Source organism: Phyllostomus discolor, chromosome 8, assembly GCF_004126475.2.
Source record: "Phyllostomus discolor isolate MPI-MPIP mPhyDis1 chromosome 8, mPhyDis1.pri.v3, whole genome shotgun sequence".
Classification (NCBI taxonomy): Eukaryota; Metazoa; Chordata; class Mammalia; order Chiroptera; family Phyllostomidae; genus Phyllostomus; species Phyllostomus discolor.
Genome location: NC_040910.2, coordinates 108212037 through 108233719, shown reverse-complemented (window position 1 = coordinate 108233719; position 21683 = coordinate 108212037). Strand labels below are relative to the sequence as shown.

Below are 21683 nucleotides of genomic sequence, written 5' to 3'. Positions count from 1 at the left end.
TACCTTTGCCAGAGGCCGCGCAGCCAGCGATGGCCAGGCCTGGATCTGAAGCTAGTACACTCCCAGTCGCCCCCTAGCTTCCCGCGTGGGAAGCCTCTGGCTGCGAGGGAGGAATTACTCTAACGTCCACACTCTGGCCAGGGCTCTCGGATTACTGTTACCCGGCCACGCCCAGCTGGCAGAGGCCCCGCCCCTTCCGCCGACAGGACTTCCGGTGCGCGTGCTCCCGAAGCCCCGCCTGCCCGCGGTAGTCATTCAGTAAGCGTTCCTAAGATTGGAAGAGCGGCGGCGGCCCAGGTCGGGTCAGAGGCCCCGGGTAGGTAGCGCGCCGCGCGGGCGTGTGGGTGATAGCGCCCGAGCCCCGGGAAGTGGGCGGGCCGGCGGGCGGCCCCGGGGGTTGCTTTGTTTTCCTCCCGCGCCTGGCCTGCGTCCCGCTGCTGGGCCGGGCCCTGGGCGCGCCAGTCGTGGTGGGGTCCAAGAGTACGCGCCTTTTTTTCAAGCCTTGATTACAATTTATTGAGCACATACTATGTAGCAGCCATTGGATCACTTTTACATCTACGGCTCACTGCCTTGACAGCAACCCTACTAAGCAAAGTGTTATTTTTCCCTGTTTCACAGCTGCGGAGAAAGGTTTACAAGCAGAAAGAGGCGGAGAACGTGGGTTCAAATCCAGTTTCAGACCAGAGCCATTTTATTGTAGAGCTTTCTGGTCATTCCTAAACTTGATTTTTGAATCCAGTCTCTGCCCTTTCCCGTTCTCTGACTTTGGGTACCACTCCAACTCTGAATTTACTCGTCTGAAAAAAATGAGAATGATACCCGTCTCAGGGTGGATGGATGCAAAATTCTATGCTGTTTTGCTGAGTGGTCATCTTCACTCTTAGGACGGGCTCCCCTCCGCTTTTCTCTCCCCCCGGAGGCCAGACTGCTTGCAAAGTTTTAGTGAAGACCCCTCCCCCCGACCTTGGCGACTAGGGAGAGGGCGGCCAAACCGCCGGCCTCTCGTCCTTTCCCAGCTTCCCAAATGGAGGCGTTAGCACCTTTGGCGTTCACTTTATTCATGAAGTTTTAAAATATTTTTCTTTCTTCCTCACTTACGGGAAAATCATCACCCAAATTAGTGTTCACATTAAGTCCTAGTTTTAAACTTCAGGAAATGGAAGACTTTGAATATGGGATGGGGGAGCTGGTTTTATGTAAACAAATCAGATTGATTTGGCGATTGCAAGCCTAGGCCTGGAAAACGGTGGAGTGCCGGAGAGAGCCGGCTGATGAAGAGAAAGTGGACAGGCCAGTTTGGGTGGTTTTATCTTAGCAGGGCCTGAATTCCCACCAAATCCTCCTCTATCTAGAGCAGTCAGAATTTGCCCTGGATACAATGTTTCCAGGGTTCAGAGCCTTTCTCTGCCTGGACCATTAGAAGAAAAGATTAGGGCTCACAGCTGAAGGCAGGCAGGCGGGGGTGGGGACTTAAGTTTGTTTTGAAAGCTACCCGCTTGCACCTTTCTAGGTAGCTAAAATTTTTCTCTGAAGGTTTCAGTAGTTGTAAAGGACATGACTTGTAGTTCACTGTAAATACTGACATTTAAAAAATAAAACTGTTACGTCAGGAATGTAAATCTTCAGTGGAACCTAAATACCGGAGTGATTTGATTTCCCTCATTCTTTGGGGGAAAAATCCATGGATCAGTTTTTATTGAACATTTGAAGGTTTAAATTGTTCCTTTTTCACCCTTGAACTCATATTTCCACTTTATTTCCTCCACAGAATACTTCCTAGTAAAATAGATTTTAGGCTTGAAAGCCTTTCATTTGTCGCCCTGCTAATCTGCAACACAAATACTTACAAAAATTAAAACATTTTTGAAAATTGTGTTGTGGTCATAGCAAACATATTCCTAGAGATTGAGTTTTAGAATTTAAAATACACAGTTGATCAAAACAAATATATTAACTAGTTTTGATCATTTTTAAGCATAAAAAGTTCTCTGTGAAATGCTTCTCTTCCTACGCTGAGTGGAACTTCTTGTTTTAGTTCACGCATTCACCCATAGGTATCTGCTGGAATCAGCACCACTTTTTTACTCCGTAGCTGTACACGTTGACAAAGTTGGTTCGTGTAAATAAATACACGGGAATTAAAGGCGTTTTGCCGTGGCAGTATTACTCAATTCTTTGGACACCTTCTGAGTTATGGGCCAGAAAAATCACAGTGATCTATTATTGAAATCATTTATTAACAATTTGTCAGCGGGCAGCTCTTTTAGGTCCTCCTTTAACTTGATTGAAAGCTAAGGTTTGGAAACCACCTGACTCAGCAGGAGGGTTGACTATAGGCATTCACAGTCTGGGCCCGAATACTGATGTTTTGAATTGTCCCTTTGTGTGGCCGGGGGTATTTTGCACAGTGGGACAAAGCACCTTAGTAAGATTTGCCCTAGGGGGGGTAGTTATGCCCCTCCCCCTTTTGGAAGCAGCAGGAGGTGGGTAAGTAGGAATGGGGGGCCTGGGAAAGGAGAGCCTACAGGCAAAAACCATGGCTGGCCTGTTCCCATAGGAAGAAGGCGTGGAACTGAGTTGAAATTGATTCCTTTTAAACTGTGCGTTTGTGCCCCTTGCAAAATCTCAATGCATCCCGGCTTCTCATTCCCCGGTATGAGGACCACCTGGAACTACTGTGGGCCAATCCCTAACTTCTTTTAACTTGCGTCTCTTCACTTTTAGAATGGGAGTACATCGAAGAACTGGCTTCATTGGTGGTTCTGTCGATTAGGTGGCATCAAGGATGTCCCTGACACATGGAGAGCACTCTGTGCGTGGCTGCTCTGGTTCCTGCCTGGTGGGAAGTATACCTTCCCAGGCACTCTGCCTCAGTTTCCTTATCTGTGAGCCCAAGATACTGTCAGCCCAGGGAGGCATGGGTGGGAAGTGATGTAAAAAGATTTTGCGATTCTCATAGTAGGCTTTCTAGACCATATATGCTCTTATTTTAAAATAATGAATGTTGAGTTCCTGCTTACCTATTAGCTGGAAATTTTGCTCCAGGCTTTACGTATTCAGCAGGTCTTTCGAGGGCTTGCTACTTGCCGGCCCTGTTTTAAGCACCTTGGCTGCAGCTGTGCCCGGGTTCTGGGGAGAGAGGCCGATTCCAGTAAATCAGCGCAGGCGCTCGGTGTGTTGGGGAGAGGGGAACTGAGGTGCTGTGAGGAAAAGTGGAACACAAGGAGAAAGGAGAGAAGTGGGGGTGCTGTTTGATATGTTCAGGACAGCCTCTGGTATGGTGACAGTGGGGCAGAGGAGGGGGTTGGCCACACAGGCCCCTGGGGGAAGGGCTTTCCACGCGGAGGGAACGGTGTGTCCACAGGCCCAAGGTGGGCGTGCACCAGCATGGCCAGGGAGCAGCAAGGCGGCCGGCGTGTCAGGAGGGGCATGCTGGAGAGGGAGAGTGGCGGGAGATGCCTGCAGAGGAAGTACCCACGGATGTCACGAAGCCCCCGTAGGACCCTGGAAGGACTTAGCTTGTGCTCCGAGTGATAGGGGACCCACTGGAGGGATTTGAGCATAGCGGTCGCATGATCGGACTTGCCTTTTTCCAGGGTCACAGTAGCTCAGCTGCTGTTCAATGAATAGACCGTTGGGAGCAGAGGCTACTGCAGGAGCGAGATGGCAGTGGTAGGTGGCACTGGGTGTCCGACCTGGTTGTGAAGGTGGGAGCAGAGCTGGCAGGGGCACTGATGGGTTTGAGGGAGGAGCCGGGAGGACACGCACGTTTTTGGCCTGAGCAATTGAAAGGATGGAGATGCTGTTTAGGGAAATGGAGTTGACTTCAGAGACTGACCGCACACTGAGCTGCAGAAGATGAGGGGACCATGACGTGTGTTACCTCATTTGCTCTGGACAAAACCCCTGCGAGTAGTCACTGTTGATCCCATCTTACACCCACGTTCACAGAAGCCCACAGTGCTGGCGTGCTGCCCAAGGCCACACAGCTGTCCAAGGACGGAGCTGAGGTGGCAGCCAAGGCCCCGATGGCTTCAGAGCTCCTGAGAGATGGCATCCCCTTTGACCCTTTTTTGGCATCAATGCCGCCAGCATAGTAGCATAGTAGTCTGGCCAGTCAGCCTCCCCACTCACCTGCGAGCGCTCCCTGGAGTGCTGGTGTGTGCTCGCCAAGGGCTCGAGAAGAAAGACCTGTCCCTCCCCCGCCCCTCGCTGTGGGCAAGGGGAGAAGGGAGCGGAAGACCGCCTGCCAGCACCTTCAGATAATGGGCAGTCTGGAGAGGGGGGTGACTTCTAATAGACTTAGCAGACGAGGGACGTGGTCGCGGGTTTAAACAGCAGCCTCTCACCAATAATACAGGATTAGGAGTGGGGAGACCATAGCTAAAAATAGCGCTTACTAGTTAACTGGAAAACAATATATTTTTGCAACCACTGCTTCCACAAGAAAATAATTGGGTCCCAAGGCAGGGAGTGACTCTTCATGAATGATTATATTGATCATTGGCGCAAAATGGCTACCTCCCCCATTTGGAGTGCAGTTCAGAGGAGGAGCACTGGGCTGGTCAGACGTGCCCAGTGTGAGATCCCGAGAGGCCGCGGAGGAGGAGGAAGGGACGCCGCCAGCTAATGAGGGAGCCAGGCCCGGCTCCTGCGCCCACAGGTGTGTGCTGCTGCGGGGGGGTGCAAGGCCACAGAACCACTTCCAACCTAAGTCCCAAGGGAGCAAAGAAAGAGGATCCATTCAAATGACAATTCCTTGTTCTGTTTGACGCATCAGGTGTGTGGTTTCCTTCCCCCCTGCCCCCCAGGAGGGATTCACTGGCAGCGAGCAGCACAGACTGAGGGGAGAAGGAGCAGGCCGGCAGTTTGGTTCCGGCCTCCCCTTTGCCCCGGAGAGGAGAATGTGACCCAGGTGTTTCCCTTCTCCTTCCTTGGGCATTCCGTCATTCCTTCTACTACAGTTCTCAAACACTCTCTCGGAGCTAATAGTGAACATTGGTTCAGTGCTTAGAGTGTGCCAGGGGCTGTTCTAGGCGCTTGGCATGTGTTAACCCATTTATTTTCCACGGCAGCCGAGAGTAGGTGCCATTGGCTCCGTCTCCCAGATGAAGAGACTGAACTGCAGAAAGGCGCGGTAACGTAACCAGTGTCTCTCACCTGGTAGGCGGCACACAGACGTCAGACGCTACGCTGGGTGCTGGAGGCAAAGGGGTGCAGAACAGACGCAGCTCGTGGCTTCGCGGAGCTGGTTTTATACACCGTGTTGGAAACGGTGACACAAATATTGTCCATGTGCGAAGTCCGGTGGGTGCCCAGGAAAGAAAGACAGGCGGTGGGAGGTGTCAGGGCCTGGTCTGGAAGGGGCAGTGGCTTGCTCGCTGCTGCTTCTAGGACCCCACTCAGAGAGCGAGCCCTGTCCCTCGTCTGAAGCACCCCCTCCCCTCCCCGGAACCTTAGCACCACCCCCCACGTGAGCTGCCTGTTTATATCACCCACCCCTCCTGGGCCGAAGGGTGGAAGCTTTGTGGGGGGCGGGTGCTCTTGTTTTGAACAGTTTCTGGGGCCGGACAGGTGGAAGGAGTGAATCAAGTTAGCCGGATGGTGAGTGTGGCAGGCAGGGGGCTCTGCGGGACGAAAGAGCCTGCCCCTTCAGGGACAGAAGGCAGGTGCATGACAAGCACAGGGGTGATTTAGGGCATGTCACGCGGGGCCCAGAGACCTCTGGGAGGGGCTAGGTGGAGGAGGAAGAACGCAGTGAAGGTTTTAAGTAGGAGAGGGACATAATCAGGTGTCCTTTAAGCCCAGACCACGGCTGCCTTGGGAGACATAGGCAGGGACCAGGGGTCAGGGCACAGGAGACTGCAGAGGGCGGGGCGTGAGGTGCTGGTGGCTCCGTTAGTGGGTAGAACTCCACAGACGGTGCGCTGCAGGGCGCTCGTCCGGAAGCCTGTGTTGCGTCCACTCTTACTTTCCCCTAAGAAACATGGCCAGGGGAGATTCTAAAAAAGACCATTCTTCCCCGAAAGGGTTTTCTTTGTCTCCTCCAGATTGTTGGGGCCCAAGGGGTAAAACCCCAAAGGCGGTTTGGAGAGGCTCACTCAGAGGGCCCAGCTTCCCAGTCTAGATGCCGCTTCTGACTCCAGGCCTTCCCTTTCTTTGCGCCCTGCTGCCCCTCCCCCCTGCTGCCCCTCCCCACACGTGGAGAATGAGGGAAGAGAAAGGACTGCACGTGGCTCCCTGGGGTTGGAGCCCCAGCTTGGCCAATGAATCCCAGGCCGGGGGAGGGCTCTGGAATACGGCTGCCATTCGTCTTGCACCGGGCATCAGCTTTTCTTTCTGACCACGGGGCTCGGTGTTGTCCTTCCTCCCGTGGCCAAGCCAGTTCTCTGAACACCTTTGGGTGCTGGCGGGGAGATTCCTGGGCCCCCAAGGCCCTGTCATTCTTTGGTTGCTCCAGCGAGCACTTGTTGACTGCTCTGGGAAGAGCACTTTCGGAGAAAGAAGGCACCCGTGTGACTCTCCGCCTCCCCCAGGAGCTGATGCTGGTATTAGCCCTGGAAGTCCAGTCCCTCCCTCGTTTATGGGTGCAGAGACCAAGGCTCAGAGAAGGGCAGATGTTTGGGGCTCAGCTCACCCCAACCTTGCCACCCTGGGCCAGGCTGGGGAGGCCGCGTCCTGCAGGGAGCTCTGTGGCCCAGCTCAGGGACTGGGACCCAGGCCTCTCCACTTCCAGCCCACGACTTCCCCTTTTAGCAGGGGTTCCGGTGCTTGGCTGGCTGGGGTGTGAGGTCTCACCCTAGATTCGGATTCAGTGGGCTGGGGCGCAGCCTGGGCTTCTGGACCTTTTCTGGAGTTTCCTAGGCTTGGATCAGAGCCAGGCGTAGGAGTGCCTGTGTGGAAATGGCAGTGGAACGAGGAGAAGGGAGCAGATTCAGGACAGTGATGCCTTTCAAGCCCGAGCAGGAAAAGGGTCGTGGAAGGTTAGCAGAGGCGGCCACCTCTCCTTGGGTGCCTCTGGAGGAGCTGCGGGGACAGGGTAGGGTGGGGCTTGGAGGCGGCTTGCAACCTAAGCCTTTGTTTGCTTCTTAGTAAGCTATGAGGGACACCGGGCTCTTGCTGGTGGTAGCTCCCTCCCTGGGCAGACCAGTGGACAAACCACACACACCTCCCTGGGCCCGGGAATAGTACCCAGGTGACTCCTCTTGCTCACCTGTCAGCGGGTTTCACTTGTTCCTGCCTGTCTCTCCAGTTCCGTTGAGGGGCGAGACCTGTGTTGTCCTTCGATTGCTCGGGAGCTCCCTGGCATCGTGCTGCGAAGCCCAGAGGAGCTCAGTCAGCAGGTGGGGAAGGGAATGAGTTACGGAGGGCTTGCTGGACGGGAGCAGCTGTTGCTTGTCCAGCCGCTGTGAGCAGGGGCCCTGGGCCTCCCTGGACCCGTGCTTCTCCGTCCCCTTGGCCCTCCCGACGGAGGCCAAGCAGCTGTTGGTCTGTGTCTGCAGGTGGTCGTGCAGGGCGCGCAGAGAAGGGAAGACACGCATTAGGTTACCCCTGGAGCCTGGGGCAGTGCTGAGCCTGGATTTTCCTCCGCGCCCTGTTTGCTCCTGCGAGACCCCGCCTTTGTTCTGCTGAGGGATCCTTGATCTCGTGAGCAGATCCTGTTGTGATCAAGGATCATTTTTCTTGGGCTCTGAACTGATTTGCCTGTCCTTTTTGTCCTATTCTAAAGGTAAATTAATTTCATTCCCTAGTGCAGAAAGGCAGGGTCTAGACTCGGAGTTTGGGGCCTTATATTCCATCCAGGCCCCGCTCACAGCCATGACTCCGGGCAAGGGCCTTCCCCTCTCCCAGCTGCAGCGCTGCTGCCGTGAGGGAAGAGCTGGAGTCGGTCCCAAGCCGTGGTCGCGGCACAACTGCCTGGGCGCCTCCATCCCCAGGATTCTGGCTCAGCAGGTCTCGAGAGTGTCCTGGTCCCGGGGGTGGGCAGGGGGTGACGTCTTAGCCACACGGCTTTCTAGGCCCTGTCAGCCAACTCTGGCGAAGCCCCACTGGCCCGTGACAGTGGCCTGCTTTCCCTGTTGAGAGGTTAGGGCCCCGGACGAGGACTGGCCTTTGCCCCTTTACACCCTGTTCTCAAGTCCCACTCCCGTTGTTCCAGACTGGGCTTCAGCAAAAGAGCAGCAGACTCATTGATGTGGAGATAACAGGAAGGAGTTGGAATTAAACATTCTGTTGCGAGAGACCCTGGCCGTGTAGCTTAGTTGGCTGGAGCGTTGTCCTGATGCTCAAGGGTTGCAGGTTTGAATCCCGGTCAGGATAGTAAAGGAACCAACAAATGAATGGAACAGTAAGTCCGTGTTTCTCTCTCGCTCTCTCCCCTCCTCTCCCTCCTCCTTCCCCGTCTCTCAAATCAATTTAAATAAACAAATAAATACACTGTTGCTGATTTCTCCGTGTCAAACTTCAGTAGAGTAGATGATTTTTTCTTTTGGACAACTGAACCCTATCCTTAACTCTTGCTTTTTTTAAGCTGGAGAAGGACCACCTGGGGATGCGTCCAGTCTCAGAGCGAGAAGCCGTGCTTTGTAAACGGGCTAATAACTTAGTTAGGTCTCTCCGTGTGGACGGTGAGGCCGGTGGATATTTTCCCCGCTCCGCCCCTGGCTTCCCTGGGTGAGAGTGAGCTTGGGCAAGTCCGAACTTTGAGGGGCGGTCCCGCCGCTGCTCTAGGCCACCCATCCGCTCAGCTCACATCTGACCCGCTGCCTCCCCCCGTCATTTGGTGTGGCCTCGGGAGCAAAGTCATGTCAGCGTGAGCTCGAGACGAGTGTAGTTAGGACAGTAAACCTGCTCGTTAGCAACAACAATGACAACCAAGTCCTGTGGCAGATTTCAAGCTTCCGGAGACGCGATTTGATGCTGAAGGAAGGATGGGAAGACCTGTCCTTCCATTTAAATTTCTTTCAGTCTGGGAGCGAAGTTCAAGACATGCTAAATAACCCTGCTTATCCCAGGTAATGCAGCCTGGCTTTAAAAAAAAATCTGTTCTTGGATAGTCTCGGTTGCAGGAATGGGGACATAACTTCATAAAAATCTTTTTCTCTTGCAATCTGACTGTGCCCCCTCCTCCCACCCCACCTCCACCCTCACTTCCCTTGCTGGGTCCGGCAGTGCACCGAGAACTTCACGAGCATTTTCCCACTCTGTCTGCACAGCAGCCTGTGGATGGGACAGATTCAGTCACCCCGTCTTAAGGATGAGAAAAGTGGGATTTGGAGAGGAGGTGACTTGCCTGGGGTTGCACAGCATGTGAGCGGGAGCTGGCTTTGAAGAGGTCCATGTGCCTGACCTATGTGCACTTGACCTTTGTGCTGTGCTGCTGCCACTGTCCAAGAGCCACAAGTCGCACCAGGCTCAGAGTTCCCCCTGCCTGCCCCGCCCCAGCTATTTTGGCTCCCATCTGACCCGCTTCTGGGTTGACGAGGGGGGACTGCTCGTCTTGTTCTAGACGAGCTGCTCAGTCCTCATGCCGGTTGTGGGTGGGCCGGGCAGACCATGCCTTCCCGTGGGCCTCCGTGTCCCGCACTAGGACGTGGAGGCTGGGGAGGGCGAGTGGCTTCCGTGGGCATCTGGAAAGTGCCTCGGGTTCACCAGAGAGGGACAGGTGTCCCCTTGCTGTGGAAGCATGCCCATGCCCGTTCCTGCCACCTCCCGGAAGCACGGTCTGCTTTATAGCACCTGACCTCTTCTGCCTCCTCGGCATCTTGCTGAATTCAGGCTGCTTTAAGTTTGCCTTTATGAGTGGGGGTTTTTTTTGTTTTGTTTTTCTTTTTTTTAAGATTTTATTTATTTATTTTAGAGAGGGAAGGGAGGGAGGGAGATAGAGAAACATCAATGTGCAGTTGCTGGGGGCCATGGCCTGCAACCCAGGCATGTACCCTGACTGGGAATCAAACCTGCGACACTTTGGTTCGCAGCCTGCGCTCAATCCACTGAGCTACGCCAGCCAGGGCTCTGTTTTTTCTTTTTTAAGATTTTACTTATTTGTCCTGGCTCGTGTGGCTCAGTGGATTGAGCGCTGGCCTGTGAGCCAGACTCCCCAGTTGGATTCCCGGTCAGGGCTCATGCCTGCATTTCGGGCCAGGTCAGGTCTCCAGTCGGAGGCGCAAGAGGCAACCACATACTTTGTTTTTCCTTCCTCTCTTTCTCTCTGCTTTCCCCTCTGTCTGAAATAAATACATTAAATATTTTTTTAAACATTTTATTTATTTGTAGAGAGAGGGGAAGGAAGGAAAAGAGAGAGAGAGAAACATTAACCGGTTGCCTCTCACGCACCCCCAACTGGGGACCTGGCCCGCGACCCAGGCATGTGCCCTGACTGGGAATCGAACTGGTGACGTGTGGTTTGCAGGCCAGCACTGAATCCACTGAGCCACACCGGCCAGGGCGGCATGGGTGTTTCTAAAAGAATGCTGGAGGCCTTTCCTGAAAGAGTGTTCTGTTCCAGGATGGACCCCGCGCTCCCCACGCTCTGGCCTTGACGGCCCGGCCGGGCCGCCTCCCTGCCCTTCCTCTGCCTTCCTCCCCAGCACTGATCGGGCCCGCTCTTGTCCGACCGGCAGGTCCTCCTGGCGTTCCTGCGGTGGCCCATCCTGGTTGGCTGAGCCTGCCCTGCTCCAGGGACTGTCCAGCTTCTGGGTCTGCGTCTCCCTGACCGCCTTTCCCTGGGAAGATGTTCCTGGTGGGCCTGACGGGGGGCATCGCCTCGGGCAAGAGCTCCGTCATCCAGGTGTTCCAGCAGCTGGGGTGCGCGGTGGTCGATGTCGACGTCATCGCCCGGCAAGGTCAGTTGGGGGGTCAGTTGGGGGGTCGGGCTGTGGGCTTGTGAGTGGCGGCTGCCCGTGCTTCCTTTTCTAAGGTCTCCCTGAGGAAGGCGAGGCCACTCCCCCGTTTTCCTGAGGCCTCCCCAGGCCCCAGAGCGTGGGAAGGCTTTCCTTTGCGCCCTGTCTGATGCCCCCGGCCCCATGCCTGTCCAGCTCTTTGCTGCCGCCTCCCCTTCGACGTCTCCCTCCTTCACTTCACCTCGTGACCGACGGGAGGGGCTCTGTGCACACTGCTCTCTTCCTGAACCGCTTCCCCTCCCCTCGATCCATTCCCGTTTCAACTGAGAGGAGCACCCCTGGGTCCCTCTGTCCTTTTGCTTCCAGTCCCTTGGGGTCCTCTGGCCGGCCGGGAGGCTTAGAGTGACCCAGCCTCCTCCTCACACCACAGTTGTCCAGCCGGGATGCCTCGCCCACCGGCGCATCGTGGAGGCCTTCGGCACCGAGGTCTTGCTGGAGAATGGTGACATTAACCGCAAGGTCCTGGGGGACCTGATATTTAACCAGCCCGACCGGCGACATCTGCTCAACACCATCACCCACCCTGAGATCCGCAAGGAAATGATGAAGGAGACCTTCAAGTACTTCCTTCGGGGTAAGACGGGGGTGGGCAAAGCCCTCTCCTTCCAGGGCCAGGGCCCTTCTCTGCCGAAAGGCCGGCAGGGGGTGGACAGGGAGCTAGACAGCCAGGCTACAGAGTTCACGCGGTTCGTCGGCCCCCGCCCCCACCCCCACCCCCACGCAGAGTCCCACAGCAGCCCCAAGAGAAAGAAGCACGTATCACCCAGCTCTTCAAGGAGGCTGACAGTTTATTGAGAACAGACACTCGAGGCCTTTGGGCCGTGATCCTCAGGAAGTAAGGTGCTTTTCCTAGTAGGGGTGGGGGTGATAACAGCTGGTGGGTAATGGGGTCACGGGACCCGAGTTCGAGGCCTGGCCCTCATAGCTTCTTACTGTTGGACCTCGTCAGACACCAGACCCCTGTGCCCGTGTCCCCACGTGCATAGTGAGGCTGCTAATGCCAGCCTTGCAAAGTTGTCGGGGGGACTGAGAGTCCGAGTCAGTGAGTGTCCGTCACCCCACACCTAGAGACCACAGTCAGAGTCACGTCTGGCTGGTCGAGCCTCCCAGGACAGTGAGTTTACAGACAGGGCATTGCGGAGGGTCAGGGACACCCGGGGCAGGTGGGGGAGGGTTCTGAGTGAGGGATAAAGGCCTTGGAGCCTGGGGCTCAGTGGGGAGTCAGCCTGGCTCACACAGGGGCGGCCAGGGGCCTTGCTGGGGCTGCACAAAGGGGAGAGTGTGACAGCTGGGGTCTGTGGTCAGTTGGCAGGAACCTTCTGCAGCCATTGCCCTTCCCAAGCCGTGCGCCGCAGTCCAGGTCCTGTTCCTCGGGACGGCGTTGGGCAGGGCTGACCTGTCACTGTCCACGACCGGGTCCATCACCGCAGTGGTTAGGGAGAGGCCAGTGGCCTGGGTCCGGTGGGAGGCTGGCCGAGGGCCCCTGTAGCCTTGGGCATGTGCGGCCTCCAGCCTGGGCCTCAGAGTAGAAGGCCCGGCTGCTCGCCTCCCCTCCTCCCGCTCTGATGCTGAGCCTCTCCTTGCCGGGGGGACGAGGGCGGCTTCTGGGTTTTCTTCTGCCTTTTGCTCTGCAGTCCTGGCCAAACCCCATATTTCCTCAGGTGCCAAGTTCTCAGAGAGAGAGTGGGGAACCCTACTCCGCTCTGGCCAGACAGACATCCATGATGCAGACCCCCCTCCCGCTCCCCCCTCCCCCCAGCTCTGGCCAGGGTGGAGGCTGGCTCCAGGCACCCTCCCTGCCGGACCACTTTCCTCTGCATCTCAGCACCTCGCCTCCCGTCTCCCTCCCCCCCTCCCCTCTCTCCCCCTCAAGGAGAGTCTGTAGATTCCTCCTTTGTTCTGCCCCTGTATCTGTGCCAGAAGCCCCTCCTGCCCCCCGCCCGGGAGCAGAGCCTTCTGCCTTTCGCTCCCGCCCTTTTGCACGCACTCCCGGGCCAGCGGCAAGCCCCTCTGCGGGGCTTTGAGGCGACCGTGGCTTTCCCGGTATGAAATTAAACACCAGATAATGTCACCGCTCCGAAGTTCTCCCGCAGTGTCGCCCGCCCAGCCTCCCCTCTCTCCAGCCACCGCCACTTAAATAAAAGCCAGAAAGCTCTTTTCAGCTCGATAAGGTGAAAAATGGGGACGACAGCTGTGGCTTCCACAGTCCCAGTGTCTCCCTGATGACTGGAACAAATACAACTGTCAGAGTCGGTATAATCAAACGTCAGATAAGATCCCCAGCTGTTGGGGAGGTCTCTGTGTAGGCAGACGGATGTCTTAATAGAGTCAGGATAGTTGGCAGAGCTTATCAGGCGGGAGGGATGTGACAGCCCAATACCCTTTGCCGGTGAACCGAAGAGCTGGCCACGGGCTCCCGAGGGGGCCGGGGAGAAAGGACAGTGAGGGCAGAGGGAGGGGCGGGAGCGGAGCCGGGAGGAGAGATAAGCGGCCCCGGGAGGATCCGGCCCTGGCCCCTGCGCCGAGTTTGGGGGGGGCGCGGGGGTGCTGGCGCTGCAGGCTCCCTCCTCGGGGACCAGCAGCAATAACGACCGTCATTTACGGAGCACCTAGTGAGGGTCTGGGTGAGGGGCGCTGCGTGGGCTGCCTGGCTTCACCTATGCAGTTGTCCCCCCCCCCCCCCCCCCATGCTCCCGGGCAGCAGGCAGTCCTTGCCTTCACTCGCACGGAGGGGGCTTGTCAGGGGCCCGAGTCACAGGTGAGAATGGGGGCCGCAAGCCCATCATCAAGGTGCATTCTCTTGACCCCTCGCTTAGCGGAAGGCTTTCTCGGTGACAGGTTCTGGGGAACAGGGGACCCCGCCGCCACTCCGGCTGGCACCTCTTCCCCGCATCACCCAGGGCGCCCGTTTCACTGTGACTGTCTTGGAGCTGGTGTCGTGTGTGTCTGGGTCTGCGGCTGAGAGTTGGCCGTGGACACCACCCAGGCCAGACCGCAGGGTCTCCGGGCAGGGGCGGCGCTCGCTCCTTCCTCCTCCTGCTCCGGGACCCGCCGGCTTGGCTGCCCCTGCGCAGGGTCGCCGGCAGTCAGGGAACCGGGAGCGGGGCCCACGGCAGTCCCGGGCAGTCCCGGGCGGGCTGCCCAGGGGTGTGCCCACTCACAGCGCGTGCGGGGCGGCCAGTGCTCTGACCCCAGTGTGGTTTAGTATCGGTCATACCGACCGCGGCACCCCCAGGCCTGTCCAAGCAGCAGCGCTTTCCTGCTGGGGCTGCGGCTGCCGCTGCCACCCGTGTGAGCCCCTCGTGGAGAGCTGGTGGGGGCAGCCCTACGGGACTCTCCTCCAGCAGGGAGTCGGGCTTGGGCTGGCTCTTGAGGGAGACTTTTTTTTTTTTTTTTTTAAAGCAAAGGTGGGTGAAGTAAGGCAGAAAAGGGCCCCCACTCCTGGAAACTCTTCTCAGTCTCCTACAATTTTGGCTGTGTCATTCCCCTGCTCAGAAATAACTCTGGCCCTAGCTGGTTGACTCAGTGGATTGAGCGCCGGACTGCAAACCAAAGGGTTGCCGGTTCGATTCTTAGGGCACACGCCTGGGTTGTGGGCCAGGTCCCCAGTGGGGGGGTGCATGGGAGGCAACCACACATTGATGTTTCTCCCCCTCTCTTTCCTCCTCCCTTCTCCCTCTCTAAAAGTTAATTAATTAAAAGAAAGAAATAACTGTTTGGGTTCAAGGTCAAGGTGAACTCAGTGCTCTGTGCCTCCCCTGACCAGCTCGCCAGTTTCACCTCACACTGCCCAGGGCCCCCACTTCAGCCAGAGCAGTAGGACCGCGCCGGTCCCCGTTCCTGAAACCCTGCCTTTCACCCACTCGTTTGCAGGTGTCAGGAGTCCTACCTGCCTGCCTTGCAAGGCCGGTAGAAAGGACATTTCTTGTACACGGCCTTACCTGCTCCTCCAGCCCAAAAGGACTTTCTGCAGCATTCTCTTCTGCCTGGCGTTGGAATTACGCCTACCCTGGGGAGGTCTGCCCCTGCGCTGGGAGCTTTCAGTGGTGGGGACAGTGGCCTCGGCTCTGCTCCCATGCCCCACGCATGGGTAGTCCTCGCTGCACTTGCAGACTTGACCTTGTGGCTTTCCCGGCTTTTCCCCAGGGTACCGCTACGTGATTCTGGATATCCCCCTGCTGTTTGAGACCAAGAAACTGCTTAAATACATGAAGCACACGGTGGTCGTCTACTGGTGAGTGAGCGGCACGCGCTGGCCGGGCAGGCTGGAGAGGAGGACCCCTGAAGGAAGGCGCGCACCTGAGAAACAGCGCACACCGCCGTGCCCTGTCCCCACAGGGCAGCCAGGAAGCACGGGGGGTTGGGGCAGCAGCACCCAGAGTCTGCAGAAACCACCCCCTGTGCCCAGTCCAGATATGCCCACGTGCAGGTATGGAAAGGGAGGACCCCTAGGCTTCCCTAGTGCTTGGGAAGGGCTCCGCCTGCTGGCTGTTGGAGGCACTGCCCCGGGTGCCCGGCCCTGCCCTGGGCTGCCACATTGTACTTGCTGGGTCCCCCTCCCTGCTCTGGCACTGCTCAGCTTTCCAGACAGCTCCATGCTTATTATTACTTCGCCGAATTTACCTTTCCACATGAGGTGTTCAGGTCATTATTAGTTGATACTCCCGAGCTAGAGAAGGGAAAACGGGGGGGCGGGGCCTATGGAGAGGTAACTGAATTTGCCCAGGGTCTCCCGTTGGCAACACCTACGGACGGAAGGTTGCAGGGAGGGACTGTCAGAGCCCAGCTAAGGAAGGGACTTTGTTCTCGGAATCCCCGAGGGCATGAAGCAAACCAGAAGCCAGGGTTGACAGACAGAGGAGGATCAAACTGTCATAGAACATGAGTCTCAGTCCCAGCGGGGTGAGAGCGTGAACCAGTGTGTCTGCTTCCCGGAAACTCCCTGGGCGCCGCCCACGAGCGCGGTGGGCTCAGAGGTGGGCGCCAGCAGCTCTCAGGAGACAGGTGCAGGGGAGGTTTCCGGCGCTCTGGAGACAGGGCCCGGGCGCGCAGGGCCCTGAGCACTGCCCTGCCCTGCCCTCCCTCTCCCCTGCCCCCCAGCTCCCTGTCATAAACTGTCATTTAAAACCTAGCCTGGCCCTGGTTGGTGTGGCTCAGTGGATTGAGTACCATCCTGTGAACCAAAGGGTCACTGGTTCAATTCCCAGTCAGGGCACATGCCTGGGTTGCAGGCCCAGGTCCCCAGCAGGAGTTGCATAAGGGGCAGCCACACATTGATGTTTCTCTCCCTCTTTTCTTCCCTCTAAAAATAAAATCTTTAAAACAAAATAAAACCCAGTCTGGCCCTGGTATGGCTCGGTTGGAGCATCATCCCTTAGACCAAAAGGCCGTGGGTCCTGGCCCCAGTTGGGGCATGTATGGGAAGGCAACCAGGGCAATTTCTCTCTCTCTCTCTCTCTCTCTCTCTCTCTCTCTGTCTCTGTCTCCCCCCACTCTCTCTCCCCCTCCCTCCCTCTCTCTGTCTCTCTCTCCCCTTCCTCCCCTTCCTCCTTCCCTCCCTTCCTCTCTCTCTCACATCAATTTAAAAATGCCCTCAGGTGAGGACTAGAGAAAAACACTGACTGAGTCTGCTGAGCCTGGCGTAGAGATTCAGGCTTTCCCGTGGCTCCCGCTCGGCCCCACGTCTCTCCATGTAAAACTGCGGCCTCTCCGGGTTCTTTGTTCCCCGTTTGTGAAAGACTGTGACCTGAGGCCAAGCACGCTCCGTGAAGACTTGGAATTCTCTTTGCCTTGGAGCCTTAAGAGTCTGAATGCAGTTGGAAACAAGGGATGCAGACAGAAAAATGGGTCTTGAGTGGAGGGGAGAGGACAGAAGGGAACAGGCTGCATCTGCGGCCCCCCTCCCCCGAACTCCACACCTCCCCTCGCCGCCTCCCCCTTCCAGCCCTCTCCCTCGGCCCTCTCCCTCGAGGTCGGCCTGCTGGCCAGGGGCACAGAGAGCCGTGGCTCCTGGCAGATGCATGCTTGGGGCTGCGTGGATTCTGCCCCTTCTCCGGCAGACCCTCCAGCCCCACCCACCAGCCAGAGGACCTTTGCCAAAGTCCTGGTTGCTGTTTTTTTCCCCCACTTTTGGCACGTGTGGGTATGTGACTCCAGAGGGATGCCAGAGACATGAGTGAGTGATGATTTGCTTCTCATAAAAGGGATCCACACTGGACAGAAGTGGGGTTCTCCTCGTGGGCACCTGTAACTGGCGCACTGCCCCCCGGTGCATTTGAAATGACATGGGGCATTTACTAAAGCATGATTAGACCGAAATGTGATAATTCGTATTTTCGAGGAATGTGCCAATTATGGAATAAGCAGTTGATAAAAATCTCATTACCACCTTGCCTGGTGTTCCTCAGTGGGTTGAGTGCCAGCCTGCAAACTGAAAGGTCTCTGGTTCGATTCCCAGTCAGGGCGCATGCCTGGGTTTTGGGCCAGGTCCCTGCCCCGTTGGGGGTGTGCAAGAGGCAACCGATCAATGTTTTTCTCACACGTGGATGTTTCTCTTCCTCCCTCTCTCTCTAGAAATGAATGACTAAATCTTTTTTTTTTTTTTAGATTTTATTTATTTATTTTTAGAGAGGAAAGGAAGGGAGAGAGAGACAGACAGACAGACATCAATGTGCGGTTGCTGGGGGTTATGGCCTGCAACCCAGGCATGTGGCCTGACTGGGAATTGAACCTGCGACACTTTGGTTCACAGCCCACACTCAATCCACTGAGCTCCTCCAGCCAGGGCTTGAATGAATAAATCTTTAAAAATCTCATTACCATAAGTAGCATCAAAGCTTTAAGCAGCCACATGGGCCTGTGTCTGAGCCCCAGGAAGGCCTGCGGGAGCGCTCTGCCTGCGCAGCCCGGAGGCCCTCTGGTCGAGGCTGCACCCTCTAAGGAGTGCACCCTCGGGCGGCCCTGCTCTCAGCCCGCTCTCCCAGCCCCAGGCCAGAGGTGTTCCTAAGGCTGGAGACAGTTGTTGTCTCGGCCAGGCAGGGATTGGCCCGTGACCGTCACAGCACGCTGCGCTGTAACAAAGGGAATCAGAAGTCCTACTTACGTTTCTAATGCCATCTCTTCTGAAAGGTCTCTCCTGATCAGCCAGCCAGAAGTGGTTTTCTGTAGCATTTTGTTCTGAAATGGAACTAGCTGGTGTTCAGGTTATGTCTGTCCTTAGAAGGTCTGTCTTTACATCCCAGGAGTCCCTCGGGTGTAGGCCACCCCTAAAGAGGACCAGATGGTAGGGACCTATTGTTCCATGTTACACCTGGGAAATCTCAGGCCCAGCAGCAAAGCAGAGGGGCCCCAATGGCAGAAAGTGGCTCCTGCCGCCCTTTCCCCTTGTCCCCATTGAGGGGCTTAGGTGGTCACGGAGCTGGAGGGAAGTTAGACACGACCCTGTCCTGGAGCACAGCGGGCGGTTCCTCTGGACGTAGACGGGACAGGGAGTTCCCAGAGGAAGGACCCGGGCGGTGGTATCGGAGTGGGCCGAAGGGGCACCCTTTGAAGTTCCTTTGGAACCGGGAAACGGGGGTTGCTCAGCGTTCGTGCAGGGAGGGCTTTCTGCTGTCCCAGGACCGAGGGGACCCCGTTCTCAAGTCCTTGCTGCCCTAGAAGCATCCTGGGGCTTGCCTGTCCCTCCTCATTGGTGGCCTCAAGCACAGCAGCCACCATTTCATCATGACCCTTTTACTCTAAAACGTGGGAGTGGGGAGGCCAGGAGAGAGAGGGTCTTTGCGGGCCAGGAATCTGTTTCTGATGCGGCGGCCCCGGGCCCCCGGGAGAGTGCAGGCAGCACGCAGCTTACAGGCACAGGCCTTTCTGGGTAAAGGTCAGGCACCCAGGGACCCAGAGTGTAGCTGATTCTGGGCGATCAAACCCTCCCGTCCTGTAACTGGGGAGTCTCCGGTCTGGTGGCCAAGCACAGTTCCCAGCTGGCAGGGAGAGGCTTCTGCAGCCTCCCCACCTCCCCTGCACACTGAGCCCGTCGTGCTACCAGGGCCTCCAGGAGCAGGGTGAGGTGGGAGCGGGCTTCCCTCTCTGGCTGTGGGACCCTAAATTGGTTTGAGAGGGGGGGCTGCCCACCCCTGTAACTTGCTGGGGCGGAGGAGGCTGAGGCCTCCAAAGCCTGATCAGCCCTTTTGCCCTGTCTGCAGTGACCGGGATACACAGCTGGCGCGGCTGATGCGGCGGAACAACCTGAACCGCGAGGACGCGGAGGCTCGCATCAACGCCCAGCTGCCCCTGAAGGACAAAGCCCGCATGGCCCGCCACGTCCTGGACAACTCGGGCGAGTGGAGCATCACCAAACGCCAGGTCATCCTTCTGCACGCCGAGCTGGAGCGCTCTCTGGAGTACCTGCCGCTGCGGCTCGGGGTCCTCACGGGCCTGGCCGGCATCGCCAGCCTCCTCTACCTGCTCACCCGCTACCTCCTGCCTTCCCCCTAGCTGGGCACGGCAGGGCAGGGAGCCCCAGCCTCAGTGTCCTCAGAGGCTGAAGCTAGGTGACGAATGCCTCCCGTTTCCACTCACCCCCCCTCAACACACTCTCTTTCTCCTTCCCTCTCTCTCTCTCTCTCTCTCTCTCTCTCTCTCTCTGTCTCTCTGTCTCAGCTGGAGCCCTGCACTGGGCTGCCCCCTCCTCGGGGCGCATTCTCTCTTGAGGCCAAGAGACAGCTGTCGGTAGATACTCCTTCCCACCTTCCCCGGGACCCCTCGCTCTGGGACCACCTACGGAACAGTGTCCACAACGAGACATGGAAGCAATCATGGGAAACTGTTACACGTGGGCGGGGGTAAGGAACATTGTCTGTCTGGCCGTCATCCAGTGTTTAAAGTGGGGGGCTCCCTGGGCCTGGACCCTCTCTAGCACACGCCCCACTGTGGCCAAAACCACCTTCGTGAATCATGGCAGATCATTTTGGACCACAGGCTACCACCCCCAAACCTGACTCTTCCCTGGGTTGATGCCCTTGGCCAGGATACAGTGAGGTTCCCTGCGGGTGATGCAGTGGTGGGCAGAGGCCCGGCCCCTTCTGGGAGGACCCACTGTCCCACCTCGGCGTTTGTCCGGCACTCCTCTCGCCCTGCTCGCCACCTCCCACCACTCTCTCCCTTCCCCTCCACAGACTCCTAGCCCTGAACTCTTGGTTGGTAGTCCACGGGCATCGGACTGTTCCTGACCTCCGTGCCTTCACCACGCTCTTCCCTGACCCGGAATCCCCCTTTCTCCCTCCTGTGACTGGCTGACTCCCAGCTCAGGTGTGGCCTGAAGCCCCAGGCTGGGCTAGGTGCTCTGGGATACCGCCATCCCCATGTTCCGTCTGAGTCCGCAGTGTAGCCATCAGCCCCACACTGCTGGTCTGGTCTCTCTCACTAGACTGGGCGCCCGTTGCGGGCAGGGACTGTCTTATTTATGTCTGTTCCCGGTGCGGAGCCTGCATCGCCGTCGGTGCTTAATAATAAAGTGTGTTGATCTGGAGCGCCCTGTGCTGCCGCTGTTCCCCCAGCGCCGCGGGCCAGTTCGAGTTCGCACAGACTTGGCCGATGCCGTTTGGGTCACACTTGGCCTCCTCCCACACTGAAGCCCGGGCTCCCGGAGTTGCAGTCACCCTCTGACTTCTGGGGACCCGGGTGGGGGGGGCGGTTCCAGCTAGGCCCAGGTGCCCCCTGCGAGAGGCGGGTGGAGGCACTGGGGCAGCGTCACACCCGCGTGCTCCATCTTCCTTCCGCAGCCCAATTAGGCCAGGGCTGACATCGGCTCCCGCCCCCAGAGCCGGCAGACCCGCTGATGTGGCGGTCCTGTGGCCAGCAGCCTATTAAGGCCAGAAATGAGTGTGACAAATGTGAGTGCTGTGGCGGCTGTAGTTAGTGCCCCCTTTCCCAGAGCTGCTCACGTACCTCAGAGACCAGATCATTAACTCCCTGCAAGCCCCAGGTGCAAAGACTGGGCCGGCCTGGGGTGGGCCTCGGGGTGGGGCCGGGGCAGGGCGAGAAAGGCCGGGTGCTGCTTCCCAGGTTTAGCAGGACCTGGCGTGCAGGGTGAAAGGAAGAAAGGTATGGCCCCCCGTTGAGGTAACAGGGTGTCCTATTACCCTGGTCACTGAGAAAATGACCTCACGGATGCCTGCGGTGTGTGGGACACTTCGCTGGGTGTGTAGCACCCCAGAGCAGCGGCTTTCCCCTGGTGCGCTGCCAGGATTTTTTTTTTTAAAGATTTTATTTATTTTTAGAGAGGGAAGGGAGGGAGATAGAGAAACATCAATGTGCGGTTGCTAGGGGTTCTGGCCTGCAACCCAGGAATGTACCCTGGCTGGGAATCGAACCTGGGACACTTTGGTTCCCAGCCCACGCTCAATCCACTGAGCTATGCCAGCCAGGGCTGCTGCCAGGATTTTTAAAACGTGCAAATACCTGACTGTTTTAGTCGGGGACACTGACCTTTTTTCCCTTAGATGGTCAAATGAGAAAATGACCACAGCCAACACAACAACAGTTGTCTGGTGTGAATGAATCATACAAATGACAACCAACTTTCGTCAGGTTGACAAAAAATATATTTTGGCGTGCCACAGAATTTTAGTAATCTGCGTTCCATGAGATGAAAAGCTGGACATCACCGCCCTAGAGGTGACGTAACATTGGTTATGTTACGGCTGCAGGCCCAGGGAGCTGGGGGGGATCTGATTGGGGTCAGCCAGGCTTCAGGGTTCTGCCCACTGCACCCCCAAGCTCCCG

General features: G+C 57.2%; 1 protein-coding gene across 5 annotated transcripts; it reads left to right on the top strand.

The window, feature by feature from the left end:
• Window positions 1–220: 220 nt before the first annotated feature.
• On the top strand, window positions 221–20425 carry DCAKD (dephospho-CoA kinase domain containing). Of its 5 annotated transcripts, none has more exons than XM_036034036.1 (6): window positions 221–316; window positions 10626–10690; window positions 10721–10847; window positions 11275–11478; window positions 15051–15138; window positions 19103–19394. In XM_036034036.1, the coding sequence occupies exons 3-6, from the start codon at window positions 10736–10738 to the stop codon at window positions 19392–19394; spliced, it is 696 nt and encodes a 231-aa protein (XP_035889929.1). In that variant the 5' UTR covers window positions 221–316; window positions 10626–10690; window positions 10721–10735. The 5 variants fall into 5 exon arrangements, with proteins under 5 accessions (XP_035889929.1, XP_035889930.1, XP_028375995.1 ...); XM_036034037.1 differs by having other exon boundaries at window positions 10626–10696; window positions 10727–10847; XM_036034039.1 differs by having other exon boundaries at window positions 223–316; window positions 10623–10690.
• The last annotated feature ends 1258 nt before the right edge of the window (window positions 20426–21683 follow it).

Excerpts from the sequence above, each read along its gene's own strand:
- DCAKD (XM_028520194.2), top strand. The coding sequence starts at position 10,736 with ATGTTCCTGGTGGGCCTGACGGGGGGCATCGCCTCGGGCAAGAGCTCC. Across the intron at positions 10,848-11,274 it reads CGACGTCATCGCCCGGCAAG|TTGTCCAGCCGGGATGCCTC; the intron begins GTCAGTTGGGGG and ends CTCACACCACAG. Across the intron at positions 15,139-19,102 it reads CACACGGTGGTCGTCTACTG|TGACCGGGATACACAGCTGG; the intron begins GTGAGTGAGCGG and ends CCCTGTCTGCAG.